This window comes from Balaenoptera borealis, assembly GCF_965194805.1.
Source record: "Balaenoptera borealis genome assembly, chromosome: 3".
NCBI lineage: Eukaryota > Metazoa > Chordata > Mammalia > Artiodactyla > Balaenopteridae > Balaenoptera > Balaenoptera borealis.
Window position 1 is genome coordinate 119638845 of NC_138866.1, and position 23161 is coordinate 119662005.

At 35.8% G+C, this 23161-nt stretch overlaps 1 protein-coding gene across 13 annotated transcripts in view; it reads right to left on the reverse strand.

Moving 5' to 3' along the window:
* MYO9A (myosin IXA) overlaps window positions 1–23161 on the reverse strand; it is a 277041-nt gene that overhangs the window by 202597 nt on the left and 51283 nt on the right. For 12 of the 13 annotated variants that reach the window (XM_082383557.1, XM_082383556.1, XM_082383553.1 and 9 more), the window contains 4 exons: window positions 17699–17793; window positions 15015–15077; window positions 3667–3766; window positions 2080–2136 (listed from right to left, as the gene is read on the reverse strand). In XM_082383557.1, coding sequence (XP_082239683.1) covers window positions 2080–2136; window positions 3667–3766; window positions 15015–15077; window positions 17699–17793 — 315 coding nt within the window. The remainder of the gene's footprint in view (window positions 1–2079; window positions 2137–3666; window positions 3767–15014; window positions 15078–17698; window positions 17794–23161) is intronic. The other variant, XM_082383560.1, reaches the window with a different exon arrangement.

A 23161-nucleotide genomic window follows, 5' to 3' on the forward strand; every position in this document is an offset into this window, starting at 1 on the left:
ATATTTAATTGTACGTACATTTATAGGGAAGAAAATAGACTGAGGTTAAATAAGTCACCTAAATAACAGGGGTAGCCAAACCAAAATCTATCCAGTTCTAAATCCTCTGCTATCTCCCATGAAACACTAGTTGCTTGAGCTTGTATTAATAGGATAACCCTTAAAAGGAATTAAATCACCATACAATGGGCAACAACAGGTCCCTTGTCAAAAGCAATTTTCTCACCATAGCTCCTCTTGGGATCATTTATACAATTCCAAATAATGTATGTTAAAAAATACAACACAAATTGCAGAACCCTCCTTAATCCTCTCTTCCTATAATGCTAGTCACATAAGTTCTAATAACTCAGAGTGAAACAAGTTTAGTTTGCCCCCAAATATACTATGAGGAGGAGCTAAGAGGAAAGAATAAAACAAAAGATTCTCAAATAGACTGCTTGTTTGCATTAATTATCTTGCGAAAAAAAAGCTACAGAAATTAATCAAAGTTCTAATTATAATAGATTTGAAAACGTAATAAATGGGAGGGTAGTGATGAAAGTAATGCTAAGGGAGTAGGAGAGTATGGTTACAAAGTTCTTCTAAGAGGAAAAGATGGAGAGTGATGTTTTCAGTGGTGGCAGCAATGGGGGAAACATTTACTGTGCGCTTACACAGTATTAAGCAATCTATCAAACTCTTTAGATGCACTAATTTAATACTCATGAAAGTTAAAGACCATTATTATTCCCTTAAATAGGTGATGGAAACAAAAGAATAAGTGACCTGCTTGGGTTCTCAAAACTAGTAAGTAGATGGAGCCAGTATTCAAGTCAGGTCTATCTACTTCAGAGCCCAAAAATTCTTAAGCATTACTTAGACTGTCTAAACAACAGCAGACCAGTTCACAATTTCACTATAAGCTCTGTAAATGCAATCAAGTCTTATATTCACCATATGAGTTTCCCAGTCTCCTACCTACTTCCCAATGAGGCACACACAGTCACTTGGTGTACTAGGCAAAAGATGGAAGCTTCTCAAGAGTGACAAAACAGCATAAAATTTTTCTATTAAAAGTTATCAGTATCTATACATTTAAGTGTCTAAAATTTATTTTCCAAAATATTAAATCTGAAACTGCAAATTACTTGATTTATTATGAAATGGTAATGCAATTAAACTGAAGGAAAAAATTAATGCCATAATTACTAATCCTTCTCAACTCTGATAGTTTTGCAATTAGAGGAGTTTGTAATCGCATGCAGTTAGAATTAAAGTGATGGTTAATTAAAGCAAGGAATAAGACATGTTATGTTTCCAGGAGGAATAGTTAATAAATTAGTTCATTAGTTAATGAATATAGATGAGTGCATGTTTTCAGCCTCTCACATCTGACCTAATTGCAAACTGAAGTAAAGGAAAAAGACTTTTTGTGTTCTTTTTACAATTACAAACTTGTTCTTACAAAATATAACAAATAAAGCTAAATTTACCTACTCATTTAATATTACATCATATATGCCCTTAAATCATTCTCAATTTAAAACATAAAATAATCTTATTTATAGGAATTTCAATTCTTAATTTTTGGAAAATTACATAAAGGCTATAGCCTCTCTTGCTATTAAAAAAAAAAAGTATGCATTCATTATGTGAAAAGACTGTTAACTGACATATAAAACAGGAAGGATATAACTTTTTAAAATAAACAATAAATATTACTCATAATATGTGGTTAACTAAACTACTGAAAAAGAATTGAAACAAACAAATCTCAAGGAAAAAAATCCTATAGTTCATAAGGATCCATAACAATGCTGAAATCAGGAATGCAATCAATTTATTATTGGTCAAAATAAATACTGAATACAGTCTAAACAGCCAAAAAAATCCCAAAATGGTAAATTGACTGGTTTTTAATCAATAAACCATACACATACAAATAAATCAATTCAAATAAATTAAACATTGATTTATCTTCTTTCTTAGATTCTTTGTATTTTAGCTGATTTTCTTCCTAAGTCACAAGACAGACACAAATGAGCAAGGTGAGGGTCCTTTAACAGGAACACAGAATATTTAGGCACTTGTACTGACCGGCTCAGAGTCATAGCAATAATCATCCCAGCTCTGTCTGAGGGGTTTCTTTGTTATCTGAAAGTAAGGCAGATTAGTTAGGTAGAAGTAATGATTATTACACTTCTCTAATCACCTCTTAGATGTAGTGTTCACGTAGCACAGCTGTTACCAAAGAAAGTTATTTTGTATAGCAGCACAAAACAAGAAACAACTAAGTAAACATTCAGATTCTGGGAGATCATATATTATCATAACCAATCCATACTTGCTATTATGCAGTTACTCTGAAATACAGTAACTGCTGAGTCCCATAGTCTCTGAATACTGACCTTATGACAAGAATATGTATGGTATGGACACTGATTACAAAAAAAATCTGGAAGAGATGCAATAAACTCTGGATTTCTCTAATACTAACAACTATCAGCTCATTTATGGGCAATTACTACTTTTTAAAAAGGAAAATATTTAATCACCCATATATAAGGAAAATAGTTTAAACAGGAAGGGAAAGGAAAAAACTCAGAAGCTAAATCAATGATTTTTTTTAATATACTTAAATTCAATATAGTAAAAATGCCTAGTGTCATACTGGGAAGTGATATATAACATAATTTTGAAATTCTCAATATAGCAATTCTCAATATAGCAACAGAGTTATATTAGGTTATATAAATATGTAGTTTCAAAATTAGGAAATATCAGTTATACAGCATGCTCTATATCTTGCAAAAAGTCTGAGATGTTACTTTCATAACCCTAAATACATACTACAATCTCCGAGCCACATCAAAGTGTCAATTTCCTTACGAAACCCTCATAAGAATTTTTTAAATTACCCAAAAGGAATTTCTTTCCACAGACATTACATCTTGCCTCAAACAAAAAAATGAGGGGAGACAATCTGTTATTTAAATGATCTACTATCAGACCAATTCCATTATTACCAGTTCTAGAATTTTTGTTAATATGAGGAATAAAACTGGAGAAACCAATGCAATGAAAAGTTGTGAGAATTACTACTTATTATGGAAGTTTAGGGGTGAATTCTGAGTTACAAGGTAAGTTACAAATTCTCTAAGTCATTTCCTTTAGTGAAGTTTCATACTGAATGTTTAACAGGATAATCACTGAGTTATAAAAATAATCATACTCTAAGTCAGTATCATAATATCATGCAAAGAGGTATATGTATTAGACTTCAAACATGCAAATAAAGTTTCAGTAATCCTTTGACAAGGGCAAGCATGAATCATTAGTAACATTTAATATGCTGTGGTCTGTAAAAGGTAAATCACTTTGGAAAGAGTAAAGCATTTTTCTAAATTGGAAGTATCTATAAACAGTTTATTATTCTCTTAAAGAGTCTCACAAAAAGCAAAAGGTACACATATAACTAATCTTTTCCAATTCATATAAGAGTAATAATAATTTTTAAATTTGAGAACTGCATCACATAGATTCTTAGATTGCATATATGAAAATGCTAGTTAATATCCACTACCAACCAGGTTTCAGAAACAAAGTACTAGGAAAAAAAACTTTTCTCAAGAGCTAAAATTTAATAATGCCCTACGTTGCAAAATGCTTTTCATGAACTCTCACCTGATTGAGATAATGATATTCTTCCGGCTGTTTAAGATGGAATGCTAATCTCTCTTCTTCACTTGCTCCTGCCAGGAGGTAATAAAACACATGATAGTTCCTGTTGGAAACAAAGAAGTATGGCTTTATAATGAACATGGTCTAATGGTTATTATTCAACAAGAAAAAAAAAAAAGAAAAAGAAAACATTAATTAGTAAACTGCTTCAGCTTTGCTTCATTTTTTTAATACAAAGGTGATAAATTCAATATTTAAGTACTACAGGGGAATTCAAGTGGCAGTCAAGTGGTTAGGACTCAGAGCTTTCACTGCCATGGCCCAGGTTCAATCCTTGGTCAGGGAATAAGATGCAGCAAGCCGCGCAGTGTGGCCCAAATAAAAAATAAGTACTACAAAATAAAATAATGTTTTGTATGCTGAATACAAAAGAGAAAGGTGAAGGCAGCAATACAGTAAACTTGAGACCTCTAAAAATTCTCTCCACAGAACCAGTTAGAAAACTGGCAAATTTGTCAGAATCAACTCTAGAAATTAACCAAAAGAAAACAGCAATCCAGAGAGTGTTTACACAAGAAAAACAGCTGAACCTCAGTAAAAACAGAAGCTTGATGGCCTTTTAACTTGCCCTATTGCACCTCCTGCTTACCAGATCCATGGTAGCTTTCAATACCAACAGCTTACAACTGAGGTGGACACCCAAAGCCTGGCAGCCTCCAAAAGAGGGCAGAACGGGGTTGGGGCTCATTCAAAGTCTCATTCCCTGAGAAATATGATTATCTGATCTGTCTGGTAGTTCCTCGGAAGGGGCCATTTTCAAAACTACCCTTATTTGACCTGACTCAGAGTTAGCCCAGTACAAAAATCTTTGCTCCAGAGACATTTGTAGGAAACAATTATAGGCAATTTCTGAACCTATCAGCTTCCTGCAGCGATGAATAAATGTTGGGGCACACAGTAGGCTAACCAAAAAAACTTAAAGGGAAAAGGCGGGAAATGAGACATCCACAGAGGCTTTGAAAAGCCCCAATACGTTCCTGGGAATCTAAAAGGCCGTGTGCATGCATAAGGCTGTGCCCATGCCCAGGGTTGCATGTCCACTCAGCAAAGACAAGAGGAGATACTAACCTCTCACCTATCGCTAACCCGGAAGGTCTGCACAAAGAGGAAGTAAAGGCTAAGGCAGAATTACAAAATGCCTACCTAGGTGTTAAACGTCATGGCCCAACACCCATAGAGAGCCCTGAGGCAAAGTCTGGGAGACTTGCTGTTTCCAACCATTTAAGGAACACTCTGCTCAATCATTAAAGCTAACCAAGCAGATACTTCAATGGCTACACTTGACAAAGAATACTTTTCAAAGACTTCAAATTAGCTCAGAAAATTCACAAAACAAACAGCAGGAACAAAAGTAACAACCACAAACCCTGGAAGGGGAGGAACTCATTTCTAGAGCTGCCACATGATTATTTTAAATGTCCAATTATTACTTAAAACGTCCAATTTTCAACAAAAATTTACAAGTCACGCAAGGAAATCAGAAAATATAGCACATACAGGCTTCCCTGGTGGCGCAGTGGTTAGGCATCCACCTGCTAATGCAGGGGCACGGGTTCAAACCCTGGGGCGGAAAGATCCCACATACCGCGGAGCAACTAAGCCCGTGTGCCACAACTACTGAGCCTGCACTCTAGAGCCCGTGAGCCACAACTACTGAAGCCCGCGTGCCAAAAATACTGAAACCTGGGCGCCTAGAGCCCATGCTCCACAACAAGAGAAGCCACTGCAATGAGAAGCCCGCACACCGCAACCAAGAGTAGCCCCCGCTGGCCGCAACTAGAGAAAGCCTGCACGCAGCAATGAGGACCCAATGCAGCCAGAAATAAATAAATAAATTTATTTATTTATTTATTTAAAACAAACAAACAAACAAAGTATATCACATACAAAGGAGAAAAAACATTCAATAATTACTGTTCCTGGGGAGGTCCTGACATTAGACTTACTAGATAAGGCTTTTAATCAGCTGTTTCAAATACATTCAGAGAACTGAAGGAAACCATGTTTTTAAAGAACTAAAGTATGAGAACGCTGTCTCATCAAATAGAAGCTCTCAATAAGTATACAGAACTTATAAAAATAATCAAAAAAGAAATTTCGGAGTTGAAAAGTATAATAACTAAAATGAAAAACTCTCTAGAGGAGCTCAAAAGCAGATTTGCAAGCAGAAGAAGGAATCAGTGGACTTGAAGAAAGGTCAGTTAAGGCTAGTTAGTCTGAGGAAGAGAAAGAACCGTGAATGAAGAAAAATTATCATTCTCAGAGATCTGTGGGACACTATTAAGCAGACACCAACACATGCACAATATAGAACACCAAAATATGCACAATGGGAGCCCCAAAAAGAGAAGAAAGAAAAGAGCAGAAAGAATATTTGAAAAACATGACTAGAAACTCCCCAAAATTTGATGAAAAATATTAATCTGTACATCCAAGAAACTCAATGAACTCCAGGAGGGAAAAACTCAAAGAGATCCACACCTAGACAAATTAAAACTGTTGAAACACAACGACAAAATTTTCAAAGCACCATGAGAGAAATGCCTCATCAGGGTATCGTAATAAAAGATTACCACCTGATTTCTCATCAGGAACCATGGAAAGAAAACAGATTCAAAGTACTAAAAGAAAAAAAAATCAAGAATTATATATTCAGCAAAACTATCCTTTAAAAATAAAGGAGAAATTAGGATATTCCCAGATAAACAAAAATTAATATACTTCAGAGCTAACAGATGGGCTCCATAAAAAATGATAAAGGGAGTTTTTCTGGCTGAAATGAAAGGAAACTAAACGAGGTTCAATTAAGCATTAAGAAATAAATAGCAGAGAGGACCTTCAAGATGGCGGAGCAGTAAGATGTGGAGATCACCTTCCTCCACACAAATACATCAAAAATACATCTACATGTGGAACAACTCCTACAGAACACCTACTGAATGCTGGCAGAAGACCTCAGACTTCCCAAAAGGCAAGAAACCCCCCACGTACCTGGGTAGGGCAAAAGAAAAAAGAAAAAACAGAGACAAAAGAACAGGGATGGGACCTGTGCCTCTGGGAGGGAGCCGGGAAGGAGGAAAGGTTTCCACACACGAGGAAGCCCCTTCACTGGTGGAAACAGGGGGTGGGGAAGGGGAAGCTTCGGAGCCAAGGAGGAGAGCACAGCAATAGGGGTGCAGAGGGCAAAGCGGAGAGATTCCCGCACAGAGGATCGGCGCTGACCAGCACTCACCAGCCTGAGAGGCTTGTCTGCTCACTCACCAGGGCGGGTGGGGGCTGGGAGCTGAGGCTCGGGCTTCGGAGGTCAGATCCCAGGGAGAGGACTGGGGTTGCCTGCGTGAACACAGCCTGAAGGGGGCTAGTGCGCCACAGCTAGCCGGGAGGGAGTCTGAGAAAAACTCTGGACCTGCCTAAGAGGCGAGAGACCATTGTATCGGGGTGTGAGAGGAGAGGGGATTAAGAGCACCGCTTAAAGGAGCTCCAGAGACAGGCACGAGCCGCGGCTATCAGCGCGGACCCCAGAGACGGGCATGAAACGCTAAGGCTGCTACTGCAGCTACCAAGAAGCCTGTGTGCAAGTACAGGTCACTATCCACACCTCCCCTCCCGGGAGCCTGTGCAGCCCACCACTGCCAGGGTCCTGTGATCCAAGGACAACTTATCCAGAAGAACACACAGCATGCCTCAGGCTGTTGCAACATCACGCCAGCCTCTGCCACCTCAAGCTCACTCAACATTCCGTACCCCTCCCTCCCCCCGGCCTGAGTGAGTCACAGCCTCCTAATCAGTCGCTACTTTAACCGCCCCTCAACTGGACGAAGAACAGAGGGCAACCTACATTCAAAAGCAGGGACAAATCCAAAGCTGAACCCCAGGAGCTGTGCAAACAAAGAGAAAGGGAAATTTCTCCATGCAGCCTCAGGAGCAGCAGATTAAATCTCCACAATCAACCTGACGTACCCTGCATCTGTGGAATACCTGAAGAGACAACAAATCATCCCAAAATTGAGGCGGTGGACTTTGGAAGCAACTGTAGACCAGGGGTTTGCTGTACACAACTGACTAGTTTCTGATTTATATGTTTATCTTAGTTTAGCTTTTAGAGCTTGTTATCATTGGTGGATTTGTTTACTGGTTTGGTTGCTCTCTGCTTTTCTTTTTATTACTATTTTAATTTTTATTTTAATAGTTTTTAAAAATTTTTTTATTTTAATAACTTTATTTTATTTTTTCTTTCTTTCTTTCCTTTTCTCCCTTTTCTTCTGAGCCGTGTGGCTGACAGGGTCTTGGTGCTCCGGCTGGGTGTCAGGCCTGAGCTTCAGAGGTGGGAGAGCCAAGTTCCGAGTTCAGGACATTGGTCCACCAGAGACCTCCCAGCTCCACATAATATCAATCGGTGAGAGCTCTCCCAGAGATCTCGGTCTCAATGCTAAGACCCAGCTCCACTCAACGACCAGCAAGCTACAGTGCTGGACACCCCATGCCAAACAACCAGCAAGATAGGAACACAACCCCACCTCTTAGCAAAGAGGCTGCCTAAAATCATAATGAGTTCACAGACACCCCAAAACACACCACCGGATGTGGCCCTGCCCACCAGAAAGACAAAATTCAGCTCCAGCCACCAGGACACGGGCACCAGTCCCCTCTACCAGGAAGTCTACACAAGCCACTGAACCAACCTTACCCAGTGGGGGCAGACACCAAAAACAACGGGAACTACGAACCTGCAGCCTGCGAAAAGGAGACCCCAAATACAGTAAGTAAAGAAAATGAGAAGACAGAGAAATATGCAGCAGATGAAGGAGCAAGGTAAAAGCCCACCAGACCTAACAAATGAAGAGGAAATAGGCAGTCTACCAGAAAAAGAATTCAGAGTAATGATAGTAAAGATGATCCAAAATCTTGGAAATAGAACGGAGAAAATATAAGAAACGTTGAACAAGGACCTAGAAGAACTAAAGAACAAACAAACAATGAAGAACAACACAAAAAATGAAATTAAAAATTCTCTAGAAGGAATCAATAGCAGAATAACTGAGGCAGAAGAACAGATAAGTGACCTGGAAGATAAAATAGTGGAAATAACTACTGCAGAGCAGAATAAACAAAAAAGAATGAAAAGAATCGAGGACAGGCTCAGAGACCTCTGAAACAACAGTAAATGCACCAACATTCGAATTACAGGGGTCCCAGGAGAAGAAGAGAAAAAGAAAGGGACTGAGAAAATATTTGAAGAGATTATAGTCCAAAACTTCCATGATACGGGAAAGGAAATACTCAATCAAGTCCAGGAAGCACAGAGAGTCCCATATAGGATAAATCCAAGGAGAAAGACGCCAAAACACATATTAATCACACTATCAAAACTTAAATAGAAAGAAAAATTATTAAAAGCGGCAAGGGAAAAGCAACAAATGACATACAAGGGAATCCCCATAAGGTTAACAGCTGATCTTTCAGCAGAAACTCTGCAAGCCAGAAGGGAGTGGCAGGACACATTTAAAGTAATGAAAGGGAAAAACCTACAACCAAGATTACTCTACCCAGCAAGGATCTCATTCAGATTTGATGGAGAAATTTAAACCTTTACAGACAAGCAAAAGCTAAGAGAATTCAGCACCACCAAACCAGCTTTACAACAAATGCTAAAGGAACTTCTCTAGGCAGGAAACACTAGAGAAGGAAAAGACCTACAATAATAAATCCAAAACAATTAAGAAAATGGTAATAGGAACATACATATCGATAACTACCCTAAATGTAAATGGATTAAATGGTCCAACCAAAAGACATACACTGGCTGAATGGATACAAAAACAAGACCCGTATATATGCTGTCTACAAGAGACCCACTTCAGACCTAGAGACACATACAGACTGAAAGTGAGGGGATGGAAAAAGACATTCCATGCAAATAGAAATCAAAAGAAAGCTGGAGTAGCAATTCTCATATCAGAAAAAATAGACTTTAAATTAAAGGCTATTACAGGAGACAAAGAAGGCACTACATAATGATCAACAGCTCAATCCAAGAAGAAGATATAAAAATTGTAAATATTTATGCACCCAACATAGGAGAGCCTCAATACTTAAGGTAAATGCTAATAGCCACAAAAGGGGAAATTGACAGTAACAAAATCATAGTAGGGGACTTTAACACCCCACTTTCACCAATGGACAGATCAACCAAAATGAAAATAAATAAGGAAACACAAACTTTAAATGACACATTAAACAAGATGGACTTAATTGATATTTATAGGACATTCCAACCAAAAACAACAGAATATACTTTCTTCTCAAGTGCTAATGGAACATTCTCCAGAATAGATCATATCTTGGGTCACAAATCAAACCTTGGTAAATTTACGAAAATAGAAATCGTATCAAGTATCTTCTCCAACCACAACGCTATGAGACTAGATATCAATTACAGGAAAAAAACTGTAAAAATACAAACACATGGAGGCTAAACAATACGCTACTAAATAACCAATGGATCACTGAAGAAATCAAAGAATATCTAGAAACAAATGACAATGAAAACATGATGGCCGAAACCTATGGGATGCAGCAAAAGCAGTTCTAAGAGGGAAGTTTATAGCAATACAATCCTACCTCAAGAAACAAGAAAAATCTCAAATAAACAACCTAACCTTGCACCTAAAGCAATTAGAGGAAGAAGAACAAAAATCCCCAAAGTTAGCAGAAGGAAAGAAATCATAAAGATCAGATCAGAAACATATGAAAAAGAAATGAAGGAAATGATAGCAAAGATCAATAAAACTAAAAGCTGGTTCTTTGAGAAGATAAACAAAATTGATAAACCATTAGCCAGACTCATCAAGAAAAAAAGGGAGAAGACTCAAATCAATAGAATGAGAAATGAAAAAGGAGAAGTAACAACTGACACTGCAGAAATACAAATGATCATGAGAGATTACTACAAGCAACTATATGGCAATAAAATGGACAACCTGGAAGAAATGGACAAATTCTTAGAAAAGCACAGCCTTCTGAGACTGAACCAGGAAGAAATAGAAAATATAAACAGGGCTTCCCTGGTGGCGCAGTGGTTGAGAATCTGCCTGCCAATGCAGGGGACACGGGTTCGAGCCCTGGTCTGGGAAGATCCCACATGCCACGCAGCAACTGGGCCTGTGAGCCACAATTACTGAGCCTGCGCGTCTGGAGCCTGTGCTGCGCAACAGGAGAGGCCGCGATGGTGAGAGGCCCGCGCATCGTGATGAAGAGTGGTCCCCACTTGCCGCAACTAGAGAAAGCCCTTGCACAGAAACGAAGACTCAACACAGTCATAAATAAATAAATAAAAGAACGTGAATTTCTTTAAAAAAAAAAAAAGAAAAAGAAAATATAAACAGACCAATCACAAGCACTGAAATTGAAACTGTGATTAAAATTCTTCCAACAGACAAAAGCCCAGGACCAGATGGCTTCACAGGTGAATTCTATCAAACATTTAGAGAAGAGCTAACACCCATCCCTCTCAAACTCTTCTAAAACACAGCAGAGGGACGAACACTCCCAAACTCATTCTAGGAGGCCACCATCACCTTGATACCAAAACCAGACAAAGATGTCACAAAGAAAGAAAATTACAGGCCAATATCACTGATGAACATGGATGCAAAAATCCTCAACAAAATACTAGCAAACAGAATCCAACAGCACATTAAAAGGATCATACACCATGATCAAGTGGGGTTTATCCCAGGAATGCAAGGATTCTTCAATATACGCAAATCAATCAATGTGATACACCATATTAACAAACAAAAGGAGAAAAATCACATGATCATCTCAATAGATGCAGAGAAAGCTTTCAGCAAAATTCAACACCCATTTATGATAAAAACCATCTAGAGAGTAGGCATAGAGGGAACTTACCTCAACATAATAAAGGCTATATATGACAAACCCACAGCCAACACCATCCTCAATGGTGAAAAACTGAAACCATTTCCACTAAGATCAGGAACAAGACAAGGTTGCCCACTCTCACCACTATTATTCAACATAGTTTTGGAAGTTTTAGCCACAGCAATCAGCAAAGAAAAAGAAATAAAAGGAATCCAAATCGGAAAAGAAGAAGTAAAGCATCACTGTTTGCAGATGACATACTATACATAGAGAATCCTAGAGATGCTACCAGAAAACTACTAGAGCTAATCAATGAATTTGGTAAAGTAGCAGGATACAAAAGTAATGCACAGAAATCTCTTGCATTCCTATACTACACTAATGATGAAAAATCTGAAAGTGAAATTAAGAAAACACTCCCATTTACCATTGCAACAAAAAGAATAAAATACCTAGGAATAAACCTACCTAAGGAGACAAAAGACCTGTATGCAGAAAATTATAAGACACTGATGAAAGAAATTAAAGATGATACAAATAGATGGATGAGATATACCATGTTCTTGGATTGGAAGAATCAACATTGTGAAAATGACTCTACTACCCAAAACAATCTATAGATTCAATGCAATCCCTATCAAACTACCACTGGGACTTCTAACAGAACTAGAACAAAAAATTTCACAATTTGTATGGAAACACAAAAGACCCCGAATAGCCAAAGCAATCTTGAGAACGAAAAACGGAGCTGGAGGAATCAGACTCCTGGACTTCAGACTATACTACAAAGCTACAGTAATCAAGACAGTATGGTACTGGTACAAAAACAGAAATATAGATCAATGGAACAGGATAGAAAGCCCAGAGATAAACCCATGCACATATGGTCACCTTATCTTTGATAAAGGAGGCAAGAATATACAATGGAGAAAAGACAGCCTCTTCAATAAGTGGTGCTGGGAAAATTGGACAGCTACATGTAAAAGAATGAAATTAGAACACTCCCTAACACGATACACAAAAATAAACTCAAAATGGATTAAAGATCTAAATGTAAGGCCAGACACTATCAAACTCTTAGAGGAAAACATAGGCAGAACACTCTATGACATAAATCACAACAAGATCCTTTTTGACCCACCTCCTAGAGAAATGGAAATAAAAACAGAAATAAACAAATGGGACCTAATGAAACTTAAAAGCTTTTGCACAGCAAAGGAAACCATAAACAAGACCAAAAGACAACCATCAGAATGGGAGAAAATATTTGCAAAGGAAGCAACTGACAAAGGATTAATCTCCAAAATTTACAAGCAGCTCATGCAGCTCAATATCAAAAAAACAAACAACCCAATCCAAAAATGGGCAGAAGACCTAAATAGACATTTCTCCAAAGAAGATATACAGATTGCCAACAAACACATGAAAGAATGCTCAACATAATTAATCATTAGAGAAATGCAAATCAGAACTACAATGCAGTATCATCTCACACTGGTCAGAATGGCCATCATCAAAAAATCTACAAACAATAAATGCTGGCGAGGGTGTGGAGAAAAGGGAACCCTCATACACTGTTGGTGGGAATGTAAATTGATACAGCCACTATGGAGAACAGTATGGAGGTTCCTTAAAAAACTTAAAATAGAACTACCATACGACCCAGCAATCCCATTACTGGGGATATACCCTGAGAAAACCAGAATTCAAAAAGAGTCATGTACCACAATGTTCACTGCAGCTCTATTTACAATAGCCAGGACATGGAGGCAACGTAAGTGTCCATCATCGGATGAATGGATAAAGAAGATGTGGCACATATATACAATGGAATATTACTCAGTCATTAAAAGAAATGAAATTGAGTTATTTGTAGTGAGGTGGATGGACCTAGAGTCTGTCATACAGAGTGAAGTAAGTGAGAAAGAGAAAAACAAATACCGTATGCTAACACATATATATGGAATCTAAAAAAAAAAAATGGTCATGAAGAACCTAGGGACAAGACGGGAATAAAGACGCAGACCTACTACAGAATGGACTTGAGGACATGGGGAGGGGGTAGGGTAAGCTGGGACAAAGTGAGAGAGTGGTAGTGTGTATATGGAGATATATACACTACCAAATGTAAAACAGATAGCTTGTGGGAAGCAGTCGCATAGCACAGGGAGATCAGCTCAGTACTTTGTGACTACCTAGAAGGGTGGGATAGGGAGGGTGGGAGGGAGGGAGACGCAAGGGGGAAGAGATATGGGGATATATGTATACGTATAACTGATTCACTTTGTTATATAGCAGAAACTAACACACTATTGTAAAGCAATTATACTCCAATAAAAATGTTAAAAAAAAAATACTAGCAAGCCAAACCCAGCAACATGTAATAAGGATTATACATACATCTACAAATCAAATCTAGCAAGGTAACAGAGAATCAGTTTATATAAGCTCTGGATATTCTCCTGTCATTGATTCTTCAAAACCAAGGAAACCAGGCTTATATCACTACCACTCTATTAAAATGTGTTAGAAAAAGTTACTAATAACCTTCTAATAGCAGTATCTGTTAGCTCTACAAGTCTTTAGGAGACTATTCTCTTCCCCAAACTCTCTTCCCTTCATTCTGAAACATCTCTAATTCAGATTTCCTCATCAGCTAGCCACAAAAAAATTAACAGAGAAGTCTGAGTTCTAGTCCTAAGCTTGCAGGTAATTAATTATGATAATGTTTAATGAAATTTTATTATATATAAGGACTACACTGAGCATTTTATAACGTTATTTCATTTAATCCTCTAAACAACTTTAGGATAGTTTTCCATCTGTAAAATGAGAAAAAGTATCTAAGAAGCAGAGAAGTTAGGTGAGATGCCAAAAGCATATCCAATATTTGAATATAGGTTTGTTTAACTTCAAACTCTGGCTCTTCATTTTGTCTCATTATAACATGAAGCAAATCATTTACCTCTCTGATATTTGGCTTCCTCATCTAAAGAAAGTTACATATATGTCATCTCTGAAATTCCATATACCTCAAAGATTACAATGAAATTAGGAGCTTTATTAAAAACTTTTCTCAAATTAGAGAAAGAATACCAAGATGTGACAAAAGGTCCAAAGGCACAACGCTCACAAAACGATACCACCTGAGATACCACTATTTTCCTGTTCTGCTGGTTTGCCTAGAATTTAGAAAGGACAACATTTCTATATACCCATTAAAAAAAAAGACCTCCTAGCAGCTTCTTAAAAAGTACAGTATTCTGCCCATGAGAGAAATAGCAATTATATATAAAGTTATACATGGTATAAACTGAATTAAAGGTCATAATATACAAAAATCTGAAAAGTCAATCTACATGATACAAACGTTAACTCGATCTAATTACACAAATTAAAATATGTACCGTTCATTATGCTCTTGATAAACGAGTCTGGACTTCTCCAGTAGATACTTTTCAACATAGGCACTAGAAGAAAAATAAAATTGATTGATATAAATAATAATGTTTAATATAAGGTAGACAAATATTTTATCAGAGAAGATGCAAAAGTATAAAGAATACTATCCAGAGTACATGTACCACCGGTGTTGGTGGTATAGTGGTGAGCATAGCTGCCTTCCAGAGTACATTTACCACTATAATTGTGTCATGGACACTCTTAGTGTCATCCACATTAAGTTCATAAACTCCTAGGTCTTTTTTTTTTTCTTTCAATAAAGCAAAATAAAGTCAGAAGTTCAAAACATGGCACATAAGACCCTCCCGTGACAAAGACTTTACTTTCTTTCCAGGCTCAATACCACTGTACATTCTTTGTCACCCTCCCGTGACAAAGACTTTACTTTCTTTCTAGGCTCAATACCACTGGACATTCTTTCAGATATTATAGTTTGACCAGACTACTAAATAAGGCCAAAGATACACTTTTTTATATATCCATGCTGTTGCCACACTGGAATAAATTCTGGTAAATAAGTTTATTATTTACCAATTTACTCAGTAAGTATTCATTAACTGGGCACTGTGCTAAAGCACTGTTCAAATACAGACAGATACAAACAGAAGTAAGTGATACACTACCTGTCCTCAAGGGGCTTACAAACTAGTGGAGAAAATAGGTAAACTAGCAGCTATCATGCTGAATTGATAGGGTTTATTTTACAGCAATGACCAGAATATTTTGGATGTACCAAGAGAGACACATAAGATTCAATCCAAGAAGGAAAAAGGACGTAAGGAAGAACTCGCATAGAGGGTGAGTACATAGCACTTATTAATATGGATACAAAAATCATAAATAAAAACTAGCAAGCAGAACACAACAACCAGTTTACATATGTATGTGTATAAATATGTCTGTGTGTGTATGTCTGTGGGTGTTTGTGTCTTTGTATTGACCAAGTGAGATTTTCTTTCCCCAGGAATGCAAAATAATGATAATATTAATAGATCCAAAAATGAAGATCAAACTAATTTCCATAGATGCCAAAAAGGCCTTTCATAAAATACAATAGCCATTACTGACAAAAACACTCAAAGAAAATTAAAATCAATGTTTAATTCATTAACACAATAAAATGTCCTAAAGCCAGTATTCTACTTAGTGAAGAAGATTAAAGGCATTCACACAAAGGTCTAAAACAATATTATCACAGTATAGGAGGTATGTAATCAGACAAGATAGAAAATAATCAGAGATATAAGGAACAGGAAAAAAATTTAAAGTATTTATTTATGCAGATATTATAATACACCTAGAAATGTTAAGAGAAACAACAGTAAAACTAATATAAACAATATAAACAATATAAACTCAAGATATAACAAGATATAAAATTAATATAAAAATCAGTAGCCTTCACATATACAAATAATGTGCAATTTCAGAAGATATAATGCAAGAGAAAAATCACACTTTTAATAACAACAAAACATTAAAAATAAAATAAGATACTTAGGAATAAACTCAACAAGAAACATAAAAAAACTAAAAAACACTTCTAAAAAGCATAAAGATGTCCATTATCCAAAAATTTATTAGTCCAATAAAACCAAGCCATGAAAGACATGAAAGATCCTTCAATGCCTATTGCTAAGGAGCAAAGAATCCAATCTGTAAAGGCTATATACTATATAATTCCAACCATGTGACATTCTGGAAAATGCAAACCTATTAAATAGACAGTGAAAAGATCAGTGGTTGCCAAAGGTTAGTGGGTGGGAAGGGATGAACAGGTGGAGCACAGGGATTTTTAGGGCAGTGAAACTATTCCATATAATATTGTCATGGTGAATACATACCTTTATACATTTATCAAAGCCCATTCCAGGTACAACACAAATGGAATACACTAATGCAAGATATTATTAAGAGGGGAAACTGGGGGATAGGGTGAAGAGGTATATGGGAACTCTCTGTACTGTCTATTCATTTTTGTCATAAACCTAAAACTGTTCTAAAAATAGTCTATTAATTTTTTTAAAGTTATAAAGAATATTGCTGGCACAACCAGAGGACTCTGATCACAGACTGTATAATAAGAATTATTATTATGACAAAATTAAATATCTTAAGTATAAAATAGTATTAGGGCTCAAGAGGGAGGGGATATGGGGATATATGTATACATATAGCTGATTCAGTTTGTTGTACAGCAGAAACTAACACAACATTGTAAAGTAATTATACTCCAATAAAGATATTTAAAAAAAATAGTATTAAGTAAGGAAAATGTCATTGTGGTTGCTTTAGGAAATACAGTAATTAGGGGGTCAAGTTACCTGCCCAACTTACTCAAAAACAATTTTTTAAAAATGAATGTACAAATAATACAGAAAGATAAAGCAAATGCATACAATTGTTAAAAACTTATAAATCTAAGTTAAGGGTGTATGGGGGTTACACTATTCTAGAACTTTTCTCAGGTTTGAACTTTTCCAAAAGAAAGAAATAATTGAGAAGAAAAAAATTTAATATAAACACTAATGTCACTATTCTCATTAAAAAGCAAATGAACAACCTATGGTTTATGAAGGGGCAATGGCAAAAATATAAACATGCTCCAAAGCCTGCTACTGCTACTTACCCAAGTACAGTGCCTGTTTCTTGGTAATTTACTTGAATAAACTTGCCAAAACGACTTGAATTGTTATTATGAGCTGTCTTTGCATTTCCAAAGGCCTGTCAAAATAAAGAGTTCTCATTAATTTTATTTTTTAAAAATGGAAAATCCTGCTTAGATCAGCTCAAAGAGAAAATAATGTTAAAGAGATAGTAGAAAAGCAATTCACTTTCATAGTTCAGGTAAAGTAAAAGAAAGCAACTAATATTTGAAATGAAACCAAGTAGACTGTATTTTATGCTATTCAGTAAAATAAATCTTAATTTTAAAAACTTATTGCTCATTACAAATCAGATTTCACTTTCACATTCCAGAGCCAGCAAATATTCTTGATATATTTATACATATATATTTTTTAAATCTTGCTTAACTGAAATAGCAATGGGCTAGGAAAAGAATAATTATATCAAAAGAATTACAATTCTAGAACAGTATAAAGGAAATAAAGTTTCATTACATAATGTACTACGCTTTATTATATCTACTTAAAACAAAATGACAGTACTATTTTAGAAAGAATGAAAAATATATGTTTCCTAAGTTATAACCAAAAGTATACACCATGCAATGAAATATTACCTAGCAATAAAGATGGAACTACTGGTACAGACATCAACACTGACAAATATTAAACATTATGCTAAGTGGAAGAAACCATACACAAGAGTACATATTGTAATATGAAATTCTAGAAGAGTCAAAACAAGAGTAACAAGAAGCAGATTAGAAGCTGTCTGGGAATGGGGATGGGGGTGGGAAATGTCTACAAAAGGACACAAGGGGTAATGAAAATATTCTATGCTTGATTGTATGATGGTGGTTACAGGGTATATGCATTTATCAAAATTCACTAAACCATACATTTTAAATGGCTATATTTTATTTCAAGTTATATCTCAGTTAAATTTAAAAGAAAGAACCCACTGTTGAACTCACATATTCAACAACTTAAATGAAATCTTCAAGGCATAATGCTGAATAAAAGAAGCCAGTCTCCAAACACTACATGCTGTATGATTCCATTTATATGACATTTTGGGAAAAAAAAACAACAACCAGCAATGAAGAACAAACAAGTAGTTCCCACAAGTTATGGGAGGATGGGAGGGCAGAGGGTATGAAGATAAGGAATGGCATGAGGGAGTTTCCTGGGGTAGTGGAACTACGCTGTACCTACACCCATAAATGGTTACACAAATTAATATGTTTACAATTCATAGAATTTTACTGTAAAGTTATTTCTTTTAATTTTAATATCTACTTTTTAAAGTAAATCATTAAAAAATAAAGGCAAATAAGAGACAATTTCAGATATACAAATCTGAAAATATTTATTGTAAGTGAACCCACACTAAAAGAACTAAGGAAGTCCTTCATGCAGAAGGAAAATGCTATCATGTTCAAATATGGATCAACGTAAGGAATAGAGAACAGTAGAAATAGTAACCACATGAGTAAATATATAAAATACATTTTATTACTTAGACCTCTTGAAAAGATTACTGAGGATGAGATCAGAGAAAATGGTAAAGATCTCTGAAATTCCTCTCCCCTTCATAAGACAAATAAGACTAACAAAAATTGTTATTTGTCAAAAGTAACATCAACTTTCTGATGATTCTAGAAATTAACAAGGGCTTGGAATAATCCTTTGTAGAAGAACATTTAATCAAGGAAAACAGCTGGATCTCGGTAAGAAAAGCAGGTACTGGTGGCATTTTAACTTACCTGATTACCAATTCCCTCTCCCTAGCTCCACACTGAAAAGAAAACTGACACCCTACAATTACAGGGTTTTTTTAAAAAAGCAGTCTAGCCTAGAAGCCACTGGAAAGATCAGACTAGGGTTAGAGTTAAAGCCTTGTCCCACAGTTAACTCACAATTTGACCTATCTGGCATTTTCCTAGAAAACCTCATTCAAAGGGCTATCTTTCTGTGACCTGACTTGAAGATCACTCACTGAGAACAACCTTTTCCCACAGGTGTGTTTGTTAAAATAAAAACTAAAAAATAGAGTTGCCATGTGATCCACCAATCCCACTCCTGGGCATATGTCCGGAGAAAACTCTAATTTGAAAAGATACATGCACCCCTATATTCATAGTGGCACCACTTACAATAGCCAAGACATGGAAACAACCTAAATGTCCATGGACAGAAGAATGGATAAAGATGTGGTATATATACACAAAGGAATACTACTCGGCCATAAAAAAGAATGAAATAATGCCATTTGCAACAACATGGATGGACCTAGAGATTATCATACTAAGTGAAGTCAGAAAGAGAAAGACAGCAATATCATGTGATACCACTTATATGTAGAATCTAAAATATGACACAAATAAACTTATTTACAAAATAGAAACAGACTCACAGGCATGGAGAACAAATTTGTGGTTACCAAAGAGGAAAGGGGGTGGGAGAGGGATAAATTTGGAATTTGAGATTGGCAGATACACACTACTACAGATAAAATAAATAAACAACAAGGACCTATTGTATAGCACAGGGAACTAACTATATTCATATCTTGTAATAACCTATGATGGAAAAGAATATGAAAAAGAATATGTGTATATATGTATAAGTGAATCACTCTGTTGTACACCAGAAACTAACACAACATTGTAAATCAACTATATTTCAGTACCAAAAAAGAGAGCGAGAAAGAGAAAAAAAGGAAAAAAAAAATGGTGATGCAGTGGTTAAGACTCCACGCTACCAATGAAGGGTGCCAGGTTCGATCCCTGGTCAGGGAACTAGATCCCACATGCATGTCATAACTAAGAGTTCACATGCCACAACTAAGGAGCCGGTGAGCTGCAACTAAGGAGTCCACGCACCGCAACTAAGGAGCCCGCCTGCCTCAACTAAGGAGTCCACGTGCCACAACTAAGGAGTCCACGTACCGCAACTAAGTAGCCCACATGCCTCAACCAAAGAGTCAGAGAGCCGCAACTAAGGAGCCCGTGAGCCGCAACTAAGACCCAGTGCACCCAAATAAAATAAATATTAAAAAAAAAAAAAGAAATGGTGAGAGCAGACATCTGTGACTTCTTTCTGATCAAAGGGAGAAAGCTTTCAGTCTTTCACCATTAAGTATGTTGTTAACCTATAATTTTTAATAGGTGTTTTTAATCAGATTGAGAAAGTTCCTTCCTATTCCTAGTTTGTTGAGAGTGTGGTTTTTTTTGTTTGTTTTGTTTTTTTAATCATGAAAGGGTGTTGTTTTTGTCAAATGCTTTTTCTGTATCTATTCTGATGATGGTGTGGCTTTTGTCCTTTAGTCTATTAATATTGTATAATATATTTATTTTTGTACTGTTTAACCAAACTTTCATTCCTTAATAGAAATCCTACTTTACCATGGTGTATACTTCTTTTTATATTTTGCTGAATTAAGTTTGCCAGTATTTCTTTAAGAATGTCTGTGCTTCAAGGGATATCAGTCTGTAATTTTCTTTTGTTGTGGTGTCTTTGTTTAATTTTGGTATCAATGAAATATTTTGGGCCTTATAAAATTAGAAAGTGTTCCTCCTTCCTGTTCTATTTCTTGGAAGAATTTTTGAAGGATTTGTGTTAATTCTTCTTTAAATGTTTAGTAGAATTCATCAGTGAAGTCATCTGGTCCTGGGCAATTTTTTTTTTTTTTTGGAAGTTTCTGACTCTAAGAAACAGACTCATAGACATAGAAAACAAACTTATGGTTACCAAAGGGGAAAGGGAGTGGAAGAGGGAGAGGGATAAATTAGGACTTCGGGATTAGCAGATACAAACTATATACTATATATGAAACAGATAAACAACAAGGTCCTACTGTATAGCACAGGAAACTATATTTAATATCCTGTAATAAACCATATGGAAAAGAATGTGAAAAAGAATATGTATGTATATGTATAACTGAATCACTTTGCTGTACACCCGAAACTAACACAACATTGTAAATCAACTATACTTCAATAAAAAAATTAAAAAATAAAAAAATTTTAATTTTAATTTTAAAAAAGAGAGGGTTAAACCTGGGAAAAATGTATATATATTTTCAAAACATGTCCGATAAAAGATCTGCACCCAGCATACACAAAGAACTCTCAAAACACAACAATAACAAGTTGGGCAATAGATTCTGACAGACACTTCACCAAGGAACATATATACGTTGCAAATAAACACATGAAAAGGTGCTCACATCATTAGTTATTATAGAATGCAAATTAAAATCATGAGATACCTTTGTATACCTACTTGAATGGCTAAAATTAGAAAGAATGACTATATCAAGGGTTAGCAAAGATATGGAATAACTGAAACTGTATATACTGTTTGGTGGGAATATAAAATGGTATGTACAATTTATACATAAGTTTGGCAGTTTCTTTAAAAGTTAAACAGATACCTATCATATGACCCAGTCATTCCACTCCTAGCTATGTACCCAAGAGAAAAGACAACATATGTCCACACAAAAACTTGAATACTTCATGTGTTATAGCCAGAAACTGGAAACAACGTGTATGTCCATCAAAAGATGAATGAATAAACAAAGTATGGTATTATCCATACAATGGAATACTGTCTTAGCAAAAGGAATCAATTATTGACACACACACAAAGTAATTAAACCAAGTAAGAGAAGTCAAACATAAAATAGTACATACTACATGATTCCATTTATATAAAATTATAGAATGTACAGACTAACCTACAGTGACAGAAAGCACATAAGTGGTTTCTTATAGATGAGTGGGCTAGAAAGGGTGAGAAAGAGGCATTACAAAGGTATATGAGAACACTTTAGGGATAATGGATATGTTCAGTATCTTGATTGTGGTGGTGGTTTAATGGGTATGTATCAATACATATGTCAAATTTATCCAATTGTACACTTTAAATATGTGCAATTATACCTCACAAAAATCTCTTTCAAAAAACAAGTAATATTACCTTTCCTTTCAGCTCTAAAACAAAAATAGTGTATTCTCTTTCCTTTCTACCCTTGATGGTATTACTTCTAAAACACAGAACTAAAAAATCTTTCCCATATTCTCTGCGTTTTCAAAAATGAACCCTTAGAATTTCAATCCTAGGCACAGATTTTAAGGCTGCAAAGATAAAAATATATTAACAAGACTATATTCCCCAACTACCTATTTCCACAATCCAATACAGACAGGAGTCCTGCCCCTGCTATCTCCCTTTACAGGGGGCTATATCTGACTCCAATCAACTTTCCATTGCATCCTTTGAAATGGCCCAAAGACATCCTTTGAAAAAAATATTGCCACTGTCACACCTTTCAATCTTCCACACTGCTTTTTTTTGCTTTCCTATCTTCCAGTTTTCCTTGGTAACTAAAAATGATGTCTATACTTCTATTTAGTTTCATTTCACTTTCTCACATCTAACAAATTTTAATTTTT